This window comes from Phocoena phocoena, chromosome 19 (genome assembly GCF_963924675.1).
Source record: "Phocoena phocoena chromosome 19, mPhoPho1.1, whole genome shotgun sequence".
Classification (NCBI taxonomy): Eukaryota; Metazoa; Chordata; class Mammalia; order Artiodactyla; family Phocoenidae; genus Phocoena; species Phocoena phocoena.
Window position 1 is genome coordinate 48,382,353 of NC_089237.1, and position 20,069 is coordinate 48,402,421.

At 47.0% G+C, this 20,069-nt stretch overlaps 1 protein-coding gene across 1 annotated transcript in view; it reads right to left on the minus strand.

Moving 5' to 3' along the window:
- Positions 1 to 1,010: 1,010 nt before the first annotated feature.
- The window catches only part of ZZEF1 (zinc finger ZZ-type and EF-hand domain containing 1), a 112,158-nt gene continuing 93,099 nt past the window's right edge, over positions 1,011 to 20,069 (minus strand). The window contains exons 43-55 of the mRNA XM_065896625.1: positions 17,438 to 17,637; positions 15,811 to 15,930; positions 13,805 to 13,996; positions 12,604 to 12,704; positions 11,152 to 11,287; positions 10,697 to 11,056; positions 9,517 to 9,660; positions 7,784 to 7,952; positions 7,518 to 7,616; positions 6,949 to 7,114; positions 4,501 to 4,654; positions 3,819 to 3,890; positions 1,011 to 2,003 (exon numbers count right to left, since the gene is read on the minus strand). Coding sequence (XP_065752697.1) covers positions 1,923 to 2,003; positions 3,819 to 3,890; positions 4,501 to 4,654; positions 6,949 to 7,114; positions 7,518 to 7,616; positions 7,784 to 7,952; positions 9,517 to 9,660; positions 10,697 to 11,056; positions 11,152 to 11,287; positions 12,604 to 12,704; positions 13,805 to 13,996; positions 15,811 to 15,930; positions 17,438 to 17,637 — 1,994 coding nt within the window. The 3' untranslated portion in view covers positions 1,011 to 1,922. The remainder of the gene's footprint in view (positions 2,004 to 3,818; positions 3,891 to 4,500; positions 4,655 to 6,948; positions 7,115 to 7,517; positions 7,617 to 7,783; positions 7,953 to 9,516; positions 9,661 to 10,696; positions 11,057 to 11,151; positions 11,288 to 12,603; positions 12,705 to 13,804; positions 13,997 to 15,810; positions 15,931 to 17,437; positions 17,638 to 20,069) is intronic.

Consider the following 20,069-nt stretch of genomic DNA (forward strand, 5'->3'; position numbering starts at 1 on the left):
TTTACAGTTTATCTTCCAGGAGGGAGCATGGGGAGCAAAGCTGGTGGCTGCTGTCAGTTTGAGGCACGGAGGGGTATCAGGGAGGTGGGGGGAATGGCGAGGGTAAGCAGTGAGTGCACCATCTCCATGCTGACCTTCCGTGGAGCCCCTCAGTGAGCCCAAGCCGCAGTAGGGACCTCTCCTCCCAAGCACGGCGCTTCTCTGTGATTTCCCTCCTCACTGCGAGACCTACCCGGGTCTGGGCGGTACGGAGTGCAGGCCCTTCTCTGGGGATGCAGGCAGAGCAAAAGATGAGAAAGCAGCTTCTACCAAGCCAGCAGCGCCTCACACCTCAACACCGTGGGACACCAGGCCATGCCCGGGCCTTGCCGACACCAGGGTGATGGGCTTCAGGTCACCGAGCTTCAGGACCTGTCCTGTTTGTTTCTGTCTCCTTTGAATTCTTCCCTCCATGATGGCTCCACATGCAGCTTGGGGCTGGGCTGAGAATCCAATTCTAGGGCTGCAGAAGGTCGCTGCACCTTGGCCTCCTGACCCAGAAGGCAAAAGTGCTCTTGTGGTGAGATGCTCCTGGGACCAGGAGTCTTGGGCCCTGCAGAGGAGGCTTCCGAGGCCATGGCAGTGCTGATCTGCTCAACTTGGCCCTGGCTATGATGAGCCTTCCTTGGGTTTGGCCCTGTGCGTGGGGACATGCTCGGGCCCAGACCCCCGCCCTTAAACGGCAGCTGGCTCAAACATTCTTCAAATGGCGAGTCCCACTGAGGCTTATCCATGGCACAGGTGCCAACCCAGCCTCACACTCCAAAGCGTGGCTTTGGAAAGAGAATAGTAATCAGCACTTCAGGGCAAGACTACAACCATTTAAAAAAAATGCGGAAAACAGCATTCATTAGAACTAATGTAGTTATTGCCAGACAAGTGACAGCCAAATAACCACGGAGAGTCCTAGAGGTGGACGTGATGGATTACCACGACCGTGGAGCAGAAATACAATCATGTGGTTTTGTTTGTTTTTACTTCTAAGGTAAGATATCCTGTGATTACATTTCAAATCTTTAGGTACAGAAGCTCAAGAGTATTCTTCAAGTTCTGCTACTTTCATACAAACCAGTTTGTCCCCCTGAATGACCGATCCACTGGTCAGGCCCCCGAGCTTCTCTCAAGGGAGTTGGTGTGGTTCTTTCTAAGAACATGAGGTGGGAACCGAAATATGTTAAAACGACAACTAAAACAACGCAGCTGTGCTGGGAGCAGGGCACGGGTGGACGTGCACGGCGGCCTGCTGGCTGTTCCCAAGGGCACTTGTTCTCACCAAGGATTTCTCCGGGACGGCCGGGGCTATGCAGGGGGCCAGTGCGGCAGTGGGTTCCGTACTGAATGGTGGGGACCAGGTGGCAGCCCCGAGGGGCTCTCACTGGTTTTGGTTTGGATGACCCAGTCTCAAGAAGCAAAAGCAAAGGAGGAGCTCCCAGGCTGCTGCTGGAGGTCCTGCTGAGAAAGGTGGCCCAGGGCAGACCCTGTCTTCCCCTGAAGGTCAAGTGCAGGCAGTTCCAGCTCAACGGAGACAGATTCCTTTCCAGAACGGCTGCAGCCAGGTCTTCTTGGGGCTGTGGCTTCTGCAGGGACAGACCCTGGAGGAGGCTGGCCTCTGAACAACCTTCTCAAGGGCCTGCTGCCTGCCCTTTCTGAATAATTTTGCACTGGTCTGCTTATTCTCACATGCTATGGTACGTGCGGGTGCCTGGCCTGTGACACGGGAAGTTCTCGGAGATATGGCGGCTTGGCATTCTAGTTGGGGTGGAAGGGGGAGCTCAAGGAGAGCCAGGCACCGACGCCACAGGAATCTTCCCGAATGAGTTTAGGCATCTGCTCTAAGATCCTTGTGGACAGATTAGCTAGTTCCATGCACACCATACCAAGGGCTAACACTCAACATTCCAGAGGCGGGTGGCCTTGTTTGGGTAGTTGATGGCCAGGCTGATAGCAGCAATGTTCTGCAGAGCCTGTGGAGGGAGAAAGAGTCATCACCAATGTCAAGAACCGGTCACCTGCTGGGTCACTAACTGCTGACAGAACAAGACCCTCAGGTGAGCACCTGAGGAGGGCAGGGGAGAGGCAGACGCGAGCCAGATGTGGTTCCCCTCACCAGGGGGACCACAGTCTAGAGTGAAAGACAAAGCTATCAAGAAAGTCCACATGGAAACTCCAAATGTAGGCAGAATCATCACTGTCCAGAGAGAGGAGCAGGTGCAGTTCTGGGGGCTCAGAGGGCACATCTGCGGGGGGGTCTGCGAAAGCTGTTTAGGGAATGGGGACAGCAATACAAAAGTGCAGAAGGGAAGAAACAAACAGCCAGTGGCCCCCCCCCCCTCCCCCGGGAAGCAATGCTGGGAAGGCAGACGCCCTGGAGCCAGGCCAAGGCTGGTCTCCAAGCCAAGGCAGCAGGAGCCGGGGACGGGGGCTGGGGAAGGAAGAGGCGGAAGCAGGGAGAAGAGGTAGAGCGCCGGTCCAGCAAAGTGGGCAGGCTGTAGGGAGGGTCAGAATGAGGATTAGGAGACTGGACACAGCGGCAGGTGAGGGAGGAGCCACAGCAATATGTGATGTGGTGTCAAAGCTTCCGGTGTCAAAACGGTCAAATGTCCAGATTTCACTGTGTGAAACCTTGGGACACCACGGGTGGTGATGGCAGGGCTGGCAGGCATCCGTTGGGAGGGGAGGGAGTTTTCACTCTGCCTTCGGTCTCAGGGCGATTCACACAAACCCCTCTGTAGTGGATGGGGAAGCCCGCTTCTAAGCAGGCACTCTGACCCTTTTTTGTAGGAGGACCTGAGAAAGTTCAAGTTCACTGAGGAAACTTGCCAGGAACAGAGTGCAGGGCGCTGGCCGGGAGTCCCAGCTGGATGCCCCTCAAGTGAGACTGCAGGCAAATCTTTCCCTTCTCTGAGCCTCCGTGTCCCCATCTGTCCACTGTGGACGCAGACCACACGCTCTACGATGTTCAAGGAGTCTGTGAGCCTAAGGTTCTCAAAATGTAGTCTGGAGCCTGCGGGTTCCCCAGACCCTTTCAGGGGCTCCGTGTCGTGGAAACAATTTTCATAATAATACCAAGACATTATTTCTCTTTTTTCACTGTCATACTCTCACGAGTATACAGTGGAGTTTTCCAGAGGCTGCTGTGTGATAATAGAACAACTGAAAGCAGAAACAGATCTGCGAATCCAGCTGTCTTCTGTTAAGGAAGACATTAAAGAGATCTGCAAAAATGGAACACAATGCTACCCTTCTCAAAAATTATTTTGTTTTGAAAAATACCGTTGTTTTTCACAACTGTAGTATTAAATAGAATGAGATTATTTTAAAAAACAAATTGATAAGTGTTTAGCATTTAATTTCTAACTTAATTTCTAAATTTCAAATCTAATTTAATTTCTAACAGTATGTATCAATATATATAACGCACATAAACAAAAGCTTTTGGGGATCCTCAGTAATTTAAAAGCACAAAGGGGCCCTGAGACCCAATAAGCTGTCAAAGAGGAGTTCTCCTACCAGGGAAGACAGTTACATCCAAAAATATCTGAAATCCTCTATGGAAACTTCAGGGATCAGCCAAACTATAAATTTAAGGCACTGGTTGTTCTGGTTTAAAAGCCACAAATTCTTGCTAGTGTCTACTGACCCCACAGTTTAATACGAACGACACTGATAAATGGGGCTCCGCTGCTCTCTGTGACACCAGTAGGAAGTGGCTGACTCGGAACAGAGCTCCGTGTCTGCACGGGTGCCGGGGGAAGTTCGGCCGCCCGGGGAGGGCGTACCTGCGCCGCGCAGCGCACAAGGTGGTCGTCGGTGGTTAAGGCCAGCAGGTAATCCTGCAGCAGGCCGAGCTCCTGCGGAAAGAGCGGAGGGCAGCTGTCAGAGGCCACCTGCTAGCGGACACCCACCCACGACCCACGACCCACGACCCAAGGCCCCAGAAGACTCGGGTGGGACACTGCTGCCCACTCTGCCAGACATCTCACTGCCTGTTTTCCTTGGGAGCCATGGAAGGAGCAGGACGGTGGGGAACCAGGTGTCCTGACTCACCACAGTCTCCTCACGATAAAATGAGGGCTTAAGCTAAAGAGTTCTGAAAGGCCCTTTCATCTCTCACAGTCAGTGAGTCTATTGTGCTGAGGGGAGGGAAAAGAGGAAGAGGAAAGAACCTGTTGGTTCATTTTCCCAAACTCACTGCTGTCAAGGGTCGATCCAGGGCAGTTTCCTTCCCCCTTTGGCATCAGGCCTGAGCAAACAAGCAATCTCGGGGAGGGCCTGGCTCCCTGGGGCAGGAGAGAGGGGAACCCCGGGCCCCAAGCCACGCTTGTCTCCCTGTGCAGGTTTGCCAAGCCCCCACGACACCCTGCGCTCTCAGAGGGCTGTGACCTGAGGCCCAGTGCTGGCCCCAGGCAGCAGACGAAGCAGAGGCCCGGAACCTGGTGGGGAGGCAGGACAGGCCCTCACCTGGGCGCGGTTCTCAGTGACAAAGAAGAGCTCGGTAAGGGCGCGATGCAGGGGCAGCAGGATGCCAGGCTGTGTCACGTCCTCAAACAGGCTGTACTCCATCTGGGTGAAGAGCTGCCACAGGGGCTTCAACAGCATGAGGTCACAGAGGTCGCTGTGGGAGAGGGGTATGGTTTGCTGGGATCATGCCCATCAGATGTCAGGCAGACAGAGAGTAGCTGCTGGGCACTGCAGCTCCAACACTCCCCGCCTCCCCATCCAGTAAAGGCAGGACAAGACAGTTCCAGTCACCTCACACCCCCCAAAACATTCACCAATGGCAAATAAAAAAACGGGCAGCATCTCAACTTCAAACCAGAACTCCGGGGAAAAGGATATCCTCGAGCACATTCACGTAAATCAACTGCACATCTTTAAAAATGGTTGTTAAAAACTTCCAGTGACAGCGGAAAAAAATCTCAAGATAAACGTTAAGTGGAAAAGAGCAAGATACGCAATGTAAAATGTAAACATTTAAAAACTGTATATGTAGTATTGTGTGACCATATTAAAAACAATAGTAAATAAACATATCAAAAATGTTATCAGGGCTTCCCTGGTGGCGCAGTGGTTGAGAGTCCGCCTGGCGATGCAGGGGACACGGGTTTGTGCCCCGGTCCGGGAAGATCGCACATGCCGCGGAGCGGCTGGGCCCGTGAGCCGTGGCCGCTGAGCCTGTGCGTACGGAGCCTGTGCTCCGCAACGGGAGAGGCCGCAACAGTGAGAGGCCCGCGTACCGCAAAAAAAAAAGAATAATAAAAAAAAATAAAAAAAATAGGCAAATGACCTAAAGAGACATCTTTCCAAAGAAGGCATACAAATGGCCAACAGGAACATAAAAAGGTATTCAATTATTACTAATCATCAGGGAAATGCAAATCAAAACCACAATAAGATATCACCTCACCTGTGTTAGGATAGCTTTCATCAAAAAGATAAGAGAAAACAAACGCTGGCAAGGATGTCGAGAAAAGAGAGAACGCTTGTACACTGTTGGTGGGAACATAAACTGGTACAGCCACGATGCACAACAGTACGGAGGTTCCTCAAGAAATTAAAGCTAGAACTACCAAATGATCCAGCGATCCCACCTCTGGGTATATCCAAAAGAAATGAAATCATAATCTCAAAGAGATTATCAGTACTCCTATGTTCATTGCAGTATTATTCCTAATAGCCAATGTCTGGAAATAATGCCTGTCAATGGACGAATGGATAAAGAAAATGTGGTGTATATATACACAATGAAATATTATTCAGTTATGAGAAAAAAGGAAATCCTGCCATTTCCGACAACATAGATGAACCTGGAGGGCATTATGCTAAGTGAAATAAGCTAGATAAAGAAAGACAAATACTGCACGGTATCACTTTTATGTGGAATCCAAAAAAAAGTCAATCCTATAGAAACGGGGAGTTAGAATGGCAGTTGCCAGTGGCTGGGAAGTGGGGGAAATGGGGAAAGGCTGGTAAAAGGGTATAAACTTTCAGTTACAAGATGAATAAGGTCTGAGGATCTATTATACAACATGGTGACTATAGTTGATAATAGCGTACAATACTATAACACATAACAGAAATTTGCTGAAAAGCAAATTTCAGCAAGAGGGTGAAATTTAAGTGTTGTCACATACCACAAAAAAAGGTAAACATATGAGGTGATGGATGTGTTAGTTAACTCGATTGTGGGAATCCTTTCACAATGTATAATGTATTATGTATCAAATCATTACCTTCTATACTTTAAATACATTACAATTTCATTTGTCAATTACACCTCAGTAAAGCTGGTGGGGGGGGGAAGAAATAAACTAATTCTAAAATTTACATGGACATGTAGGGTAAAAATAGCCAAGACAATCTTGAAGATGAAGAACCAGTTGAAGGATTTATACTGCTAGATAACGTAAACTTGCTATAAAGCTACAATATCTAAGTGTGGTACTGGCACAAAGATAACCAAAAAGACCAATGGAACAAAAGCAACCAGCGATGGATCCATGTGTATATGGACACCTTCTCTGTGACAAAGATGGCACTGGAGTGTGGTGAGGGGAAAGGTGGGCTTTTGAGTTAAGTGGAGATCCATGTGAGAAAAAGCAAAGTTTGACCCTACCCTTCAAATCATGCACTAAAATTCATTCCATGTGGACTGTAGACCTAAATATGGAAGAAAAAATAATTAAGCTTTATCTTCATGACCCCAAGGTCAAATAAGGCAAAAATTTCCTAAATAGGACAATGAAAGCTCTATCATAAAGGAAATGAGTGATGAACTTGGAAGACATTAAAATTAGAAACTTCTCATCAAAGACACCACTAACAGAGTGAATGGCAAGCCCCGAAGTGGGGGGAGATATTCACAATACAAATACCCAGCAAGGGACTCGTATCCAGAAGGCAGCTTACCTGTGGGTGCAGCATCGCACGATCCTCAGGAGTAGGTGGATGGCTTTTAACCGCTGATGACCAGTCTGGCGACAGGCCACGCCCACCAGCCATTCCCAAATTTTGGCCAACGGGAGGTGCGGCACAACTCTTTCCTCTGACAGCATCTGCTTCAAAATCTCGAATCCTGGCAACCCCCACAACACAGAGACATTTGAAAAATGTAAACTGCTCAAGTTTTAATGAATAGGAGGAAACCACTGTGATCATTTACATTTCACCTGAAATTATGCCTTATGTAAAAGCAACATAGGAACACTTTCAGTTCTTCCTTTTTGCAGAATGCCCTCGCAAATTCTAAGAGAACAAGCATCTTTCCTAGGTCTTGACAGATGGCTCTTTAGAAGTTAACAACCTGCCAACTCCAGCACATTCACGAGGGACGTGCGTGGGCCTTGTGGACATATTCATTGAAGTTTCAGAGAAAAGTACTTGCTTTGATTTTAACAAAGATCAGTGACATAATGGCACCGACCCCCAGAGTGTCCCGGGCCGGGAGATCATGCAAACAGAAAGACCAGAGCACACACCTGTCTGGAATCGCCCCAGGTGACCAGCCGTCACAGTGAATTTGTAGCCCCACTCGGTGTTGCTCATGTCAGAGGTGAAGCGGTAATACAGAGTATCTCCTGGGGCACACAAGAATCAGAAAACAAGTCAGGACACTGCAGCAACAGGGAAAGGCAAGTGAGCGCTTTCCACTGAGACAGATTCAACACAGTTTTAAATCCTTCAACAATTTCCCTTCTAGGTACTTAACGTTAAGAGTCTGTATAACTCAGTATTTATTTACTACCTGGAAGCTCAAAATCTTTCCATTTCTGTTGAGACCCACTGAAGTTGTGTCGATCCTGCTGAAAGTCACTGCTGCTGGACATGGCTAGCTCGTCACAGCCTTCCTCTGTATTGCACTGAGGATCGAATTTGATTGAGAGGTAGATTGCACCAGGAATGTGAACTTTATCCTAGGAGGGGAAACAAGGACATTCCTGTCATCGCTGGCCACTGGACAGTGACTGAAGGCTTCCTTGTGCCAATCCTGCAGTTAAAACTGGGCACGTAAGAAGGGGTGAGTCCCAGCCCCTGCCTTCCAGGAGCTCTCAGCCCAGCTGGGTCGGGGAGAACACACACGGCTGCAAGCACGGCAGGAAGCACACTGTGCAGCCTGGGGCCCAGCTCGAAGGAGTGGGGGGAGGGGAGGGGAAGCGAGGGCAGAAGAGTCCCAGTGAAGGGATGTTTGGGTTGCTGTGGAGACTGAGGGCACAGGAGCAGCCTGTCCAGGAGGAAGGAATGGCAGGAGGCAGGTGAGCGAGATGAGCACCTGGCGGGTACATTCCAGGCAAAGGAAAGAGCACTGACTGGAAAGCCTGACGTGTTCAGGGAGTAACAGGAGCCTGATGTGTCTGAGGTACAGGGTGAGCTTTGTGTGCACGTATGCTTGGGAGACGGAGACAGGGGTGTCATGACCCTGGAGAGGCTGGCAGGGACAGATGCAGAAGGCTTTGTGTGCTAAAATGAAGCATTGAGACTTGTCTGGACAGCAGGGGGAGCCCTGGAAAGGTTGTAAGCAGGAGAAAGCCTAGGTTAGGTTTGTGCTGTACCAGGATCACTGTGACAGCTGGTGTGTAGCAAGGCCAGGGCCAGGGCAGGCCAGCAGTGGGGGATCAGAGAGGAGCAGAGGGAGGGACCCAGGGAAGGGGAGGAGTCAGGGCAGCGGAGAAGGTAAGGTGATCACTCTGAGGGCTCTGAGGTAGAACTCGGTAGCTCACTAGGTGTGTCTACGTGGGGCTGGGGGAGTGGCGACAGAGCCTAGGAGCCGGGGAAGAAAAGAGGCTTAGAAGGTAGAGAGTGAGGAGGTTTATACGTCTGCAAAACGAAACCTCAGCTGGCAACAACCATATCCTGGATTAGTTTCTCTATCGCCCACCACTGTGGCCACAGGCCGTCACCTACTCAGAACGACAGCTCCAACATTTTGAAAAGAGATGAAGAAATGCAAGCAGCATTAAGTCAATGAGGATAACTGAGGCCGCCCCCCTCCTGCCTCATCCAAACTCCTACATCTCTCTGTCCACGTACAGAGTTAAGGAAGGAAGAGATGCGGCTTTTCAGTTCTGGGTAATTAAACAAAGGGGTGGGAGACTCCAAGGTGTGGCCAGGTCATCAGGAGATGGACAGAGTGAGGGCTGAACCCAGACCCACACTCAAAGTCTCTGCCAGAGACACCAAGGCCTCACTCTAAGGAGCCTGCTACAGGAAGAGGAATCTCTCCTCCAGGGCCGGGTGGCCCCTTGCTTTCTATTAAAACAAGGTCAGGAGAAGAAACGACTTGTTTGTATAGATTCCCGGGACTGGCTTCAGGGAGGCAGACTGCTGCTGAGACCACGGGAGCACTTTCTAGGCCACGTCTGTCCAGGCAGAAAGAGCCACAGTGGGAGTTGATGAAATTCATGCTACTCAGCAACGCTTGCAGGTCCTGCCAGCTGCGTACCCTGAGGCTGGGCGAGTCTGGCCGACCCTGGATCGTACCTCAAAGTTGGTGTTGTTGTTATACGGGTGTTTCGACTCCCTCACTTGCACCTCCATTCCTGGCTCCTCCATGAACTGGCAGGCAGCCAGGGCCATGGTGCCTAGCATGCTCTCTCGGCAGCCCTGGAGCACCTTCTGCAGTATCTGGTGGGACACAGGCAGGAAACATGGGAAGATGGTGACAAAACTTTGTAGTTCAGCTAGAGACTGTGCCCAGGGCTCCTGAGTTCTGCTATGTGGGTCCCCTGGTTCTACACAGAAGGAAGTGGAAGAGATGCTTCCAGTCCTGTGAAAGTTTGGTAACCCAGCACTACTTCAAAAGACCAAGTCGAAGATGTGATTTAAAAACAAAACAAAAGATGGTCACCACTTGTCAAGTTGAAACTTAAAATTAGAGCACTGGAGACTCCCCTGGCGGTCCAGTGGTTAGGACTCCGTGCTTCCACTGTAGGGGGCACGGGTCTGATCCCTAGTCAGGGAACTAAGATCCCACATGCCGCAAGGTGTGGCCAAAGAAAAAAAAAAATTAGAGCACTGGACTTAAGAGAATACACAGACTCTGGTAAGATCCCACGTCTGCCACCCAGAAGCTGGGAGCCTTGGACAAGTCTCCCGGGCTTGATTTCTTCACCAATAAAACTCCCTGGGTCACAACATAACACAGGTGTAAGTGCTGGCAGTGTCTGACCTGAGGTAGACATTCTAGAAACCATAGTTTAAAACAGACGACGTAAACCTTCCTGGAAGGCTTCCTGTATTACGGGAACAGGCTGTCAGAATCATAATTAACCCTGTCTCGCAGACTTCACACTCTGTGAGACCCTAGGGAACATGAGAAGAGACAGGCTATCACGGAGAGTTAGACTCATAAGTCTGAAAACAAAAAAAGGAAAACTGCAAGGGTAGGTTTCGTGGATTGTTACATCAGACACTCCCTGAGCACCAAGTCTGCCTAGGCCATGAGCTCGGCTCCAGGCCAGTACTTGGGAGAGTTTAACAGCGACCTGACCCTGCCTTCGTTGCGTTCACACCTGTCAGAGGGGCTGTACAGCCACACAGGTAACCTCACTCCAGGAAGGCACTCCCTAGAGGAAGCCTATTCAAACCCCCCAGCGGGGGGCTGGGAGGGACACAGAGGAGGAGCAAGTGGGGTAAGCGCCCAGCCCGGCTGCCTAATTACCTTCTCCCACTGGTGCTTTTCTTCCAGCTGCATGAACATATCCAGAATGTAGGTCATGTGGGCAGGGCCGCTCAGCTCCAGGATGTCCTCGCTCACCGGCACGTGCCCTGGCCACTCAGCAAGCAAGGATGCCAGCACGTGGCGGGCGTACAGGACTGCTGTGGCCTCGTTCACGCGGAAGAGGTAGTCGCGCACAGCCCTCTTGCTCTTGCAGTTGAGCTCTTTGTGCAGGAGGGCGGCGCTCTTGCTGCGCCGCTGCTTGGCGTAGCTCTGCTGCAGTTCACTCTCCGTGCTGGAGATCAGCTTCTGGGTCACAGGGTTTGACTCCATGGTGGCCTGGTCACAGCGTGCGGGCCGGGACTGCAACCCAAAGACCACCGTCACAGAGGCCTGGCCTTCTCACGACTGGGGTGGGGGCAGGGCAGACACCTTGCTTCCCAGGTGGGGCAACATACCAAGCATGGTAAGATAATCATGTCTGTATCCACAGCTTTGGCGCTCTGCTCGTCCAGTCTCAGACTCCTGCTGGGCTGCCACCTCTGAGCCAGGGTCCGTATCCTTTCATCAGTGGTGAGCTCATCCCCGTCGAATCTGAAGAGAAGGAAGAAACACAAAGCTGGGCACCCTAGTTACAGAAAGGCAAGAGTTTAACCTGCAGTGAAACTTGCAGAAATGCCGATCCGAGTTATTTTCCTGTTATTTCGCAATTACGTTATTACGTTCCACATTTCGCACACTAGATTCCCAGTGTTCATCTATTCGTGCACGCAAACGTGCACGCGTGCCCATGTGCCCAAAGCAGAGATGCAAGCCATCCCTTAGGATCCATTCTTCCTTTCATTTAGAAATAAAGTTCCCTGAAGTTTTAGCAAGATACACAATCACCCAGCTGGAGACACAGTTCCCAGTCTTCCTAGCAGCAATGCAACTAGGGTCACGCCAACGGGAGGCCAGTGAGGTAACGTGTGCCATTTCCGCAGCTTGCCCTCAAACAACTGGGTTAAGGATGAGCTCCTTTCCCCACCTTCCCCCTTTCCCCTGGGCTGGAACAAAGAGCTGGTGTCGGGGAGCCAGCTCTGACGACACAGATGAGGACAGCACCCTTGGGGGTGCGGGGTCCCTTGTGAAGCAGACCGCCCACCCACCATAGGCTACTGCCTACCTCTGGACTGTGCCGTGAGAGGGAAAACAAATTCCATCTTCCTTGACCATGATACTTCTGTGTCCTAACTGATGCAACCCTGCCTCATCTCACAAAGGATTTGAGGCAGTAGATAAGAAATACATACGGGAAAACAGAAATATGAAATAAAAGAAAATTAAATTGGAATTGGATATAATCAGAATAGGAAGTCAAAACTAGGATGTGGGGGATGGAGGAGGAGATTAGTTGCAGAAACATAAAGTTCTCCACAAATTTAAGAGCTGGGCCCGAGAACTAGCTCTGAACTTCCTGGCCAAGCGGAAGGGTATATTGTTAATTTTATAATAATCCTTGAAGAAAAAACACGAAAATAATGTACAGAAGTGAAAAAACAAACAAACGAAAGGACACTTTTGACCAGAATGTACCAGAAGGTCCTGCTCTGCACTGTTTGCTCCCTGGGCTGACGTGGGAGAGAAACCTTGGTGTCTGTGTCAAAACTCTGCCCCCACAACGAGTTTACTCTAAGAGGCAGACTGCGAATATAAAGCTCTTCCTAAAGAAGCACACAACACAACTCAAAGATGACCCATGTGGTGTGGCATAACCAGCTTTCATGTCGCTTTATGAAGAACTGAAAACCAACTGCTCTTTGGCCCGTCAGGAGTTTTTATCCAGATCTAGTTGGCAGAAGGTAAACAGAGTCCCACCCTTACTTGTTGCCTCACTCACTACACTTTGGCTGCATCTAAATGTCCCTTACCTCTTCTGAACCTCCAGGAAGAAAGAGTCGGTCCTCTTCATCTGCAGTTCGTATATGGCCCGGAGAATGTGCAGAGGGGCATTGAGGGCGTCGTGAGCCATCTGAAGGCCACAAGGAGGAAGTAGAAGAGAGACAATTTAAACTGCTTTAACACATTATTGATGATCTGACCTCAAAAGTGATAAAACAATTATTTCCTAAAGTTACCACAAGTTATAATTTAAAAACATCACATGGGCACTTCATGTATATAAGATTATAAGCCCTGGGCCTCCCTGGTGGCACAGTGGTTGAGAGTCTGCCTGCCGATGCAGGGGACACGGGTTCATGCCCTGGTCGGGGAGGATCCCACATTCCGTGGAGCGGCTGGGCCCGTGAGCCATGGCCGCTGAGCCTGCGTGTCCGGAGCCTGTGCTCCGCAACGGGAGAGGCCATAGCAGTGAGACGCCTGCGTACCGCAAAAAAATAAAAAATAAGTAAAAAAAGATTATAAGCCCTAAAACATGGACTGTAAAATCTGCATTACTGTTATAAATTCAAAGGAAGATATAAAACATGGAAACACCAAAAAAAAAAAGTCATGCAAACAAATGTACTGTTAATAATCAATAATTACCCACCAAATCGTATTCATTGCTAGCTTCTCTGTAGCAGCTGCCTTGCACTCAAGTTTAAGTGGCACATAAATCTAAGTACTGGACTTTCTTTTGATGTTTTTAAAAACTGTACTTGCTTTTCTTATATCCACCCCATACTCTCTGTTTACTCTTCACACAGTTAGACCCTTTGAAGTCCAAGCCCTTGCCCATTTTCACATCATTCTGAGGAAGAGTGGATTATCCAGGGAAAGTAGGAGTGTGTCTGAGAAACTGTGAGGACAGACTGTCACCTGGGGATTTATGGACAGGCCTGTAATTACACGCAAAATTTTACAAAAGTTATTTGCAAGTATAGTTTATGGGAGAAACGATCTAAAGCTTTTGGGTCCATGACTCCCCAAACATTAAGAACTACTGTTGTAATAGGGCTTTTCCATCCCTCTGGATGAATTCTGCACAATACCGACTGAGTCTTCAGGAAGTGCATTCTCAGGACATCAGTCTGAAGCATTTTCACATGGAGGCTAAAACACAGCCCAAGCCAAAGAGAATCCATTCCTTAGAGTCCCTTCCTCAGTCCACACCGTGACCCGAGAACGTACCAAGAAACATATCCTGGTGGGCTCATCCAGGCTTTCGAGAGGGTCCAGCTTTTTCTGCTCTGGCTCACCCGGGCTGCTGACTGACCGTTCCACCTCTTCCTCCTGGTCTCCTCGCTCATCCAGCTCCAGCTCTCCATGCTCAGCCAAAGTGCTGATCTCCTTTTTTGAGGAGTACAGCATGATGGACAAAATCTATACAGAAAGAAAATCAGGCAGGGCAGGAACATGAGTGTTTAGTGGGTGAGATCTTTAACCCTCAAAGGGTAGAAAATATCTGACTGAACCTTTTAAAAGACATCAGAATTCACAAAAAGAATGTAAAATTAGTAAAGAAATATGAAAACATGTTCAACCATACTTATAATCAAAGAAATGCTGACTAAAAACTACAAGGGACTGTGACCGCCTGGAGGGGTGGGATAGGGAGGGTGGGAGGGAGGGAGGGAGACACAAGAGGGAAGAGATACAGGAACATATGCATATGTATAACTCATTCACTTTGTTATAAAGCAGAAACTAACACACCGTTGTAAAGCAATTATACTCCAGTAAAGATGTAAAAAAACAAACAAAACAAAAAAACAAACAAAAAAAAAAACTGGGAACAAGCTAAATTTCCAACAGTAGGAGTTTGATTAGCGCACATCTCACACAAAGGAACATTCCTTACAAATAATGACAAATTTCTATTGGTTTTGAAAAGTGTTTGTTTGATGATATTTAGAGAAAAGCCATGTTATATAGCATTACCCTATTTTGTAAAAATATGTGCATAGAATAAAAGACTTTAAGAACACTGAAAAAAAATTAAAAAAACAAAAAATAAAAGCTACACGGGACCTTCGTGTTGAACTTTGCCACTGATGGTGTAAGTTGTTATCATCCTTTTAGAAGGCATTTTGGTGAAATGTAAAGAGCTACACAAATGTTCATAACTTTTGACCTGGTAACTCATCTTCTAGGAATAATGTAAAATGTGTAAAAAGCTATACTCTTGATATGGTCAATGAAGCATTTAATAATGGCAGAAAACTGAAATCCATCTTTATGGATCATCTGCAGCCATTAAAGATGGTCGTTATGAAAACTACCTAGCAACTTAGAAAAGTGGCCATCACATGACCTCAATTTATTTCAACAGAGTGCTTCATTGTACAATCTAAACCTATGTATGTAATATAAACACAGAAGGAAAATAATTAGAAAAAGGAAATACACATAATACTAACGGTAGCTGTGTTTGGGGTGGATGAAATTTGGGGTTTTTCTTTCTTTTCTACTTTTCAAACTTTCTGAATATAAAAAATGTAAGTTTTTGAATGTAAAAAAAATTTACTTTAAAATATTTCCTAAAGAACAAGAGCTCAAATGCTCACCAGGTTATCCATTAATATGTTTCAGCATATTTTCCTAAAACCTAACCAAATCCTCCTGTGGCAACTGAGAGCTGCTTCCTGGAGCTCAGGCCTCTGTGTGACTGAGAATGGCCAGCTGAGCAGCCCCATACAGCAGCAGCCTTTTCTGACCTGAAGCTGACGCTTGGCACAGAAACGCCCCAGGGAACCACAGTAATTCCACTAAGAAAAATCTAAGGCCTATGGCGAAAAGGAATAAAATGAAAATTATCAACTAAAATCCTACATAAAATAAACATAAGTGAGGACAAATTTAGGAACTGATTTTAGCTCAAAGGAAGTTTAAAGGGAAATAATAATTCAAGGGCAGATTTACCACCATGATAGAATTGGTCAACCGTGTGTTTCCACAAAATACTTCTCTTCCAATATTCTTTGAACAAACATCAAATTCATTTTCCCTGACAAGGGAGGACAGGTGTCATAATCTCTATTTCCAAAAAGGAAGACAAATACAAGACACTGTTTAACAACTGCACCAGATGAGCGTGTGCACAGGGCAGAACCAGCTGTCACTGACTGGTGGTTCTAACTCCCAGGCCAGTAAATCTGCATCAGGAAGCAGCAGCAGGAATCACCCTGGTCCCTTACTTCCAGGTCCCGGAGGAGCCACGTTTTACTGAAGCCGGTCCCTTTGCTGCACTTTTTCACCAGCAGCTTCAGCAAATCAGTCCGAAGGAAGGTAGCATGGGTCTCTTCAAAACCATGAGCCTGTCAAACAGAAAAAGAATGATCTGCAACTGCCTCAGAGTGAAGAAGGTGAGGGTCACTCGGGGAGAAGCAGGCCTCTGTCACAGCCCAGTCTCAGCTAGTGGCCCAAGTTCACCTTCTGGTGAAAATTCCAGAGTCAACGGGGAGGATGAAACTCTGAACCTGAGCCATAACCTAAGTGTGTTCGCTCTCTAATTCATTCACTCAACAAGTATTTCTGAAGCTTCGTACATTCTACGTGCTGAGTCCTGTGTTAAGAACAGAGGTTTTATGTCCCTCTCCTGCTCTCTACCTTCCAAAAGCTTCCCACTGCCCTGCAGACTGAAATCCGAGTCCCTATTCATAGCTGACAAGGTCCCGCAGGCTCCCTGCCTGTCTCTGTGGTCTCATCTCCTCCTCGGCACTTTCCTGAAGCCCTAAGGTAGTTCCTTCTGCTCCCTGACAACCAGGCCTGGAGTTTGACCTCTCCCAGGATGTAATGCTCTACCCAGACTCCTTATCTATCACCTCAGATTTCACCTCCTCAGAAAGGCTCTTTCTGACTCATGGTGGATTTCCTTGCAGGCTCTTTGTTGTCTCCCTTGCAGTTTAGGCTGAAAGCTCCATGACAGCAGGGACATTCTTTCTAGTTCAACACTACTACTCAGCTCCATCTAGCCCCTGGTGCTCAACAAATAGACATATATTTACAGAATGAAGGATTCAAAGACAGAAATGGTCTCTGCCCTCAGGGAGTTTATTTTCTCTTTCCTACTGTAATGTAAACAACTAAAACAATAGTAGACTGTGATAAATGCCATGAAATCAACAAACAGCAGATGTGTGGTCTCAAGCATAAAAATATAAACTCTCAGGGCTGGGCCAGAGCTGAAATGCCATCTAGTCCAAGCTCCTTGTGGTGCTTGAGTCGTTCCACAGCCTCCTCGCCAGTGTTGCCAAAGTCAGGGAACGCATAAACTTTCCAAATGAGATCCTTCTCTCATGGCTAGTTCTGTTGGAAAGATCCTCCCTATCGATGCCCCTCAGATGGTAGAAGAATCATGCTCCCCACAAGTCAAGGCTTCCCATCTCCATGTCAATTATCGCCCAGCTCTTTAACTTGTCTGTCTTCTCTTACACCAAATGCTAAACCTATTGCTCCAAGATCCCGTAAGATATTAGCCCCCTTTATTCTTCCTAGGATGAACCAGAAGGGACTGTGGTTCAGAGGCAAGTGAGAAACTGTTCAGTCAATTTTTCTTCTCATCTTCCAAGGTTATGGGCCCATTAGGTAGTGGTACCTGGATCCATGAGGCAGGACTGAAAAATTACAGAGAACCAACTATTGGGAAAACTCTGTTTCTTCCTTAAAGTTATCCTTGTGCAAGGTGCCAATTATTTCTAAAAATAATCAAGAACCTATGATTAACCATCCATTGAAATCAGATGGTATGTCCTCCTAGTTAATACCCTGCAGGTGTTAAATCACAGTCAGATTCATTAGCAAATGGAAGAAGCTCACCACCACCTTTAGTGTTTTGTATAATCCTTTGAGGGCCAGGGACAGGACCCAAGTTGCTTCCACTGCCTCGGGACAATGGCTGTCCATGCTGGTTTGCAGAAGGTGACTGGCAATAAAGGCAAAGTGCTGGGAGTATTGGCTCAGCTGGGCCTGAGAGTTGCTGCATTCCGGTCCTCCTCCTTTCTGGACCAGCTGGTAGTCCTTCACTGAAGGGTGATGTCAGGCAGGAAAAGAAGGCACAAAAAGCACAGTTAATACTTCCTGCAGATAAGTTTCTTCCCCAGTAATGTGCCTTACTGAAGCAAGAACTGCAGACCCCAAAACACAAATCTCTCTGGCTTCAAACTTAGCCATTATATTTAAGGCCAGCTTGCAGCTGAGCACAAAAGTGGTACTGGGCCACCTACCCACCAAGCCACCAAGAGATGCAATTCACATTCCTACTACTCACACAAACAGGTTGTCTCCAAAGGTGTTAAAGGAAGTTCATAAACACAGAACACATGAGAGACTTCCATCTCAGAACAAGCCTGAGTAAAAGGGATCGGATTTACTCTCTTACATTAAACAACCAGAACCCTGGAAAAATACATGAAACGATGGTTTGCAGACATTGGACAATAGGTAGTACAGGACGATGACCCCTGAAAGAAGGGACATAAACCAGGTGAGCCTTCCAATAGCCCTGGCTATCTGGAGACAATTTCCAGCCTGCACAGCATGGAGTGGAAATCCAAGTCCAGTTTTAATGAACTGAGGAGACAGAGGTCAGAGTTCAGGGAAGTCAAGGCAGCTAGAACTTATGGGACACAATGTCACAGAGAAGAGAGATGCACAGAGAGAGGGGTGTGTGGGAGACCTCTCTAGATATCTACAGAGGGTTCCTCATGAGTATTTGGCTGAATACTGATCTACACAAATGTGAGAGGAAACTAGATAGGAAACTACCTAGTTCTAGGAAAGAACTGTCAAAAAGCAGTAGGCAGAACAATTCTTGGAGCTCACAAAGAACTCTGATAATATTCTGTCTTCCGACCAGTGAGAGTGAAAGTGTCCTAGTTCGGGGGCATAAAACTATTTGAAGACATAATGATCAAAAAAATCCCAAATTTGATGAAAACTATAAATCTGTCGATCCAGGAGCTCTTTAAACCATCAAGCAGAAGAAACATAATGAAAAGCATGCCAAGGCACATCATAATCAAAATGCTAAAAAGCAGTGATTAAGAGAAAAATCTTAAAAGCAGGCAGAGAAAAGAGACACATTTTGAAGAGTAACAGAGAATGACAGCTGACTTCATGGCAGAAACTATGCAAACCAAAAGAAAAAAGATCAATATCTTTAAGGTGTGCAAAGAAAAAACTCTCAGCCTACAATTTTTTACCTAGAAAAATTCATCTCACAGATGAAGTCAAAGTAAATATTTCTTTGGTTTGGCAGGACGAACCAAAATAATGATTTTGTAGCAGCAGACCTGCACTACAAGAGATATTAAGGGAAGTTTTTCAGGAAAAAAAAAAATGATACCAGGTACAAACCTGAACTTATACAAAGGAATGAAGAGCACCTGAAATGGTAAATATGTGGCTAAATATTAAAGCTATTGTTTTCTCACTTTAAGATCCCTTTTAAAGTATGTGACGTTTAAAGCAAAATAAATAATGTATTGTAAGGTTTATATCATGTAAAAGTAAAATGTGTGACAACAACAGTACAAAAGATGATGGAATACAAAACCTATGTTTCTTCACTATATGTGAAGTGGTAGACTGTTTGAAGATAGACCACGATGAGTTAAAGGTGTATATTATAAACCCTAATGCAACCAGTAAGAAATTATTTGAAGGTAAACTACTGTAAACCCTAAAGCAACCACTAAAAAAATAAGATATACTTTAAAGCTAATAGTGGAGATAACATGGAATCATTAAAAAAAAAACAAAAACAACTCAATCCAAAAGAAGTTAGAAGGAAAAAAGAACAAAGAACAGATGTGACAAACAAAAAACAAGCAAGAATATAGTAGAGGGGCTTCCCTGGTGGCACAGTGGTTAAGAATCCACCTGCCAATGCAGGGGACATGGGTTCGATCCCTGGCCCGGGAAGATCCGACATGCCGCGGGGCAACTAAGCCCGTGTGCCACAACTACTGAGCCTGCATTCTAGAGCCTGCGTGCTACTGAACCTCATGCACCTAGAGCCCATGCTCTGCAACAAGAGAAGCCACGACAATGAGAAGCTCGCACACTGCAACAAAGAGTAGCCCCCGCTCGCCACAACTAGAGAAAGCCCACGCATAGAAATGAAGACCCAACACAGCAAAAATAAATAATTAAAAAAAAAAGGCAGGTATTGGGGAGGGATAAATTAGGAGTTTGAGATTAACAGACATACACTACTACATATAAAACAGATAACCAACAAGGACCTACTGTATAGCACAGGAAACTATACTCAATATTTTGTAATAACCTATAAAGGAAAAGAATCTGAAAAAAGAATATATATATTGAATCACTGTGCTGTAAACCTGAAACTAGCATGACATTCTAAATCAACTATACTTCCATAAGAAAAACAACAAAAAAAAGGGCAGGTATTGTCAGACTGGATTAAAAATGAAGACTCCACTATGTG